The 2,104-nt window shown below is 42.0% G+C and overlaps 1 gene segment (V, D, J or C); it reads left to right on the forward strand.

Annotated features, from left to right (window-relative positions):
- Positions 1-880: 880 nt before the first annotated feature.
- LOC123966522 lies at positions 881-2,104 on the forward strand (the record flags this gene model as incomplete). The annotated part of the segment is given in 2 exon segments: positions 881-913; positions 1,757-2,104. A coding segment is annotated over 1 exon segment (258 nt).

Genomic DNA, 2,104 nt, shown 5'->3' on the forward strand with positions numbered 1-2,104 from the left:
TTTAGGAGTTTCTCCAGCTCTCTGTTGGTACCAGTGTAACCAGTTAGAATTGTAAACATTCTGACTGGTCCTACATTTGATGGAGACGGAGCCTCCCAGAGCAGAGCTCACTGCTCCAGGCTGAGTCACTGTGACCTGGCCTCTGGACTCTGAGGATACAGAGACAAAAACATAAAGCAGCGTCATGGTTTTGTGGGCTTCATTTCAGAGGGACGGATGTTCATAGAGGAGAGGAGTTTGATTCTCTGGACTTTACCTGTGAAGCAGCAGCAGAGGAGAGTCCAGATGAGGACGCAGATCAAAGTCATGTTTTTGATGAGGAGGATTTCTGTGGCTTCTGTTGTCATGAAGGACAGCTGTCAGTCATCCAGTGTTCAACTCTCAGGACTATAAACTCTCCCAGAGCACTGGAGCATGGTGCTGCTGATGCAAAGTGGCTCTCTATGGAAATGCTCTGACTGACTCCAGCAGGGACTTGGATTACTCTGATGATGCTGTTTATCAAAGGATCAATACTCACATATTATTTCTGATATTTGAAATGTGATAACAATTCTTGAAGTATTCATTCTTAAATGGTTTAAAATCTTTTTTACATGATTTTGGTTTCATGCTACAAGACATATTTTGTTTCAAAATATCTTCTGCCTAAATTGCCAAAGAACAAATATAGAAATTGAATTTAACATTAATATATCTAACTAAAACATCCATTCTGGAAATTTGTGTGACTGTCTTAATTTTACATTTCAGCTGATAAAATATTACAATCAGAGACTATTTTTGGTGAGTTTGTTTGTGTCAAAGTCAGAGAGCCGTGTCTCTCTACAGTGAGAGGTTTTTGTACGGCGGCTCAATGAGTTTGTATCACTGTGGGAAACGTTCGGTGGAGGAACCAGACTGGATGTTGGAAGTAAGTCAACCATTTAACAAACTTTTATTAAGTTGTTGTTTTTTTCTTTTATATTCAGCATGCAAAAAAACCTTTTGAATGTCCATATTAATGTATAATGTTTAATCGAATATTTTGCACTAGGAAACAAAGTTCCCTTCACCAAAAAAAACCTCAACTCATTGCAATGAATATATTACATATTAGCAAAAGGGAAAATGATTTCTATCTTTAATGGTTAAGTTGTATCTTGAGAGGTTGTAGCTTTAGTTCTGCCTGAAAAAGTCTACAGTGAGGGTTTTTTGTAGTGCAGCTCAATGTGTTTTTCTCACTGTGGTTGACTTTTATTGATATTCTAAATTCAGCCTTTGAATGTTTGATGGAGATAAATATATTTAGTTTGTTTCAGTGATTGGGTTTTATTTCTCCTCATTTACCAGCAGCTTTACTAAACATTTCTTTACACATTACTCACACTGAAATTCAAACAGCTTGAAGTGGAGAACAGATAAATAATAACAATAATAACTTTAGTTATGATTAAATATAACCCTGCGACCCTGTACGCAGGATAAGCGGTTGATGATGGATGGATGACTTTATACAATTCACTTTCTCCACGTAATGATTGAAATCTGGATGAAGAACATTTGATTATTGTCAATTAGTTTGATATGTTTCAGGTCGTTCTGTGTGATGATTCTCTCTGTGCTGATTTGCATGAGAGGCTTCTTAAAGGGAAGTGAAACAATGTGTGAGTGAGTGACTGGTGGAGCAGAAAAAACATCTGACAGAAACTCCTTAAAGGAGAAAATCAGCTCTCACACAGTAAAGGTGTCCTCTAAGCTGATTGGTGTCTCCTAGGTGATGTCCGTCCCACCCTGACGGTGCTGCCCCCCTCCAGTGAGGAGCTGCAGCAGGGGAAGGCCACGCTCATGTGCCTGGCCAACAAGGGCTTCCCCTCAGACTGGAGTCTGGCCTGGAAGGTGGACGGCAGCAGCAGCAGCAGCAGCTGGGAGGAGAGCAGGAGCCCCGGGGTGCTGGAGAAGGACGGCCGCTACAGCTGGAGCAGCACCCTGAGGCTCCCTGCAGACCAGTGGAGGAAGGTGGGCTCTGTGACCTGTGAGGCCACCCAGGGCTCCCAGGCTCTGGTCTCAGAGACACTGAGGAGAGACCAGTGTTCCCAGTCCTGACCTGACTCACTGGGACTCT

The sequence above is a fragment of the Micropterus dolomieu genome, unplaced genomic scaffold (genome assembly GCF_021292245.1).
Source record: "Micropterus dolomieu isolate WLL.071019.BEF.003 ecotype Adirondacks unplaced genomic scaffold, ASM2129224v1 contig_13610, whole genome shotgun sequence".
Lineage (NCBI taxonomy): Eukaryota > Metazoa > Chordata > Actinopteri > Centrarchiformes > Centrarchidae > Micropterus > Micropterus dolomieu.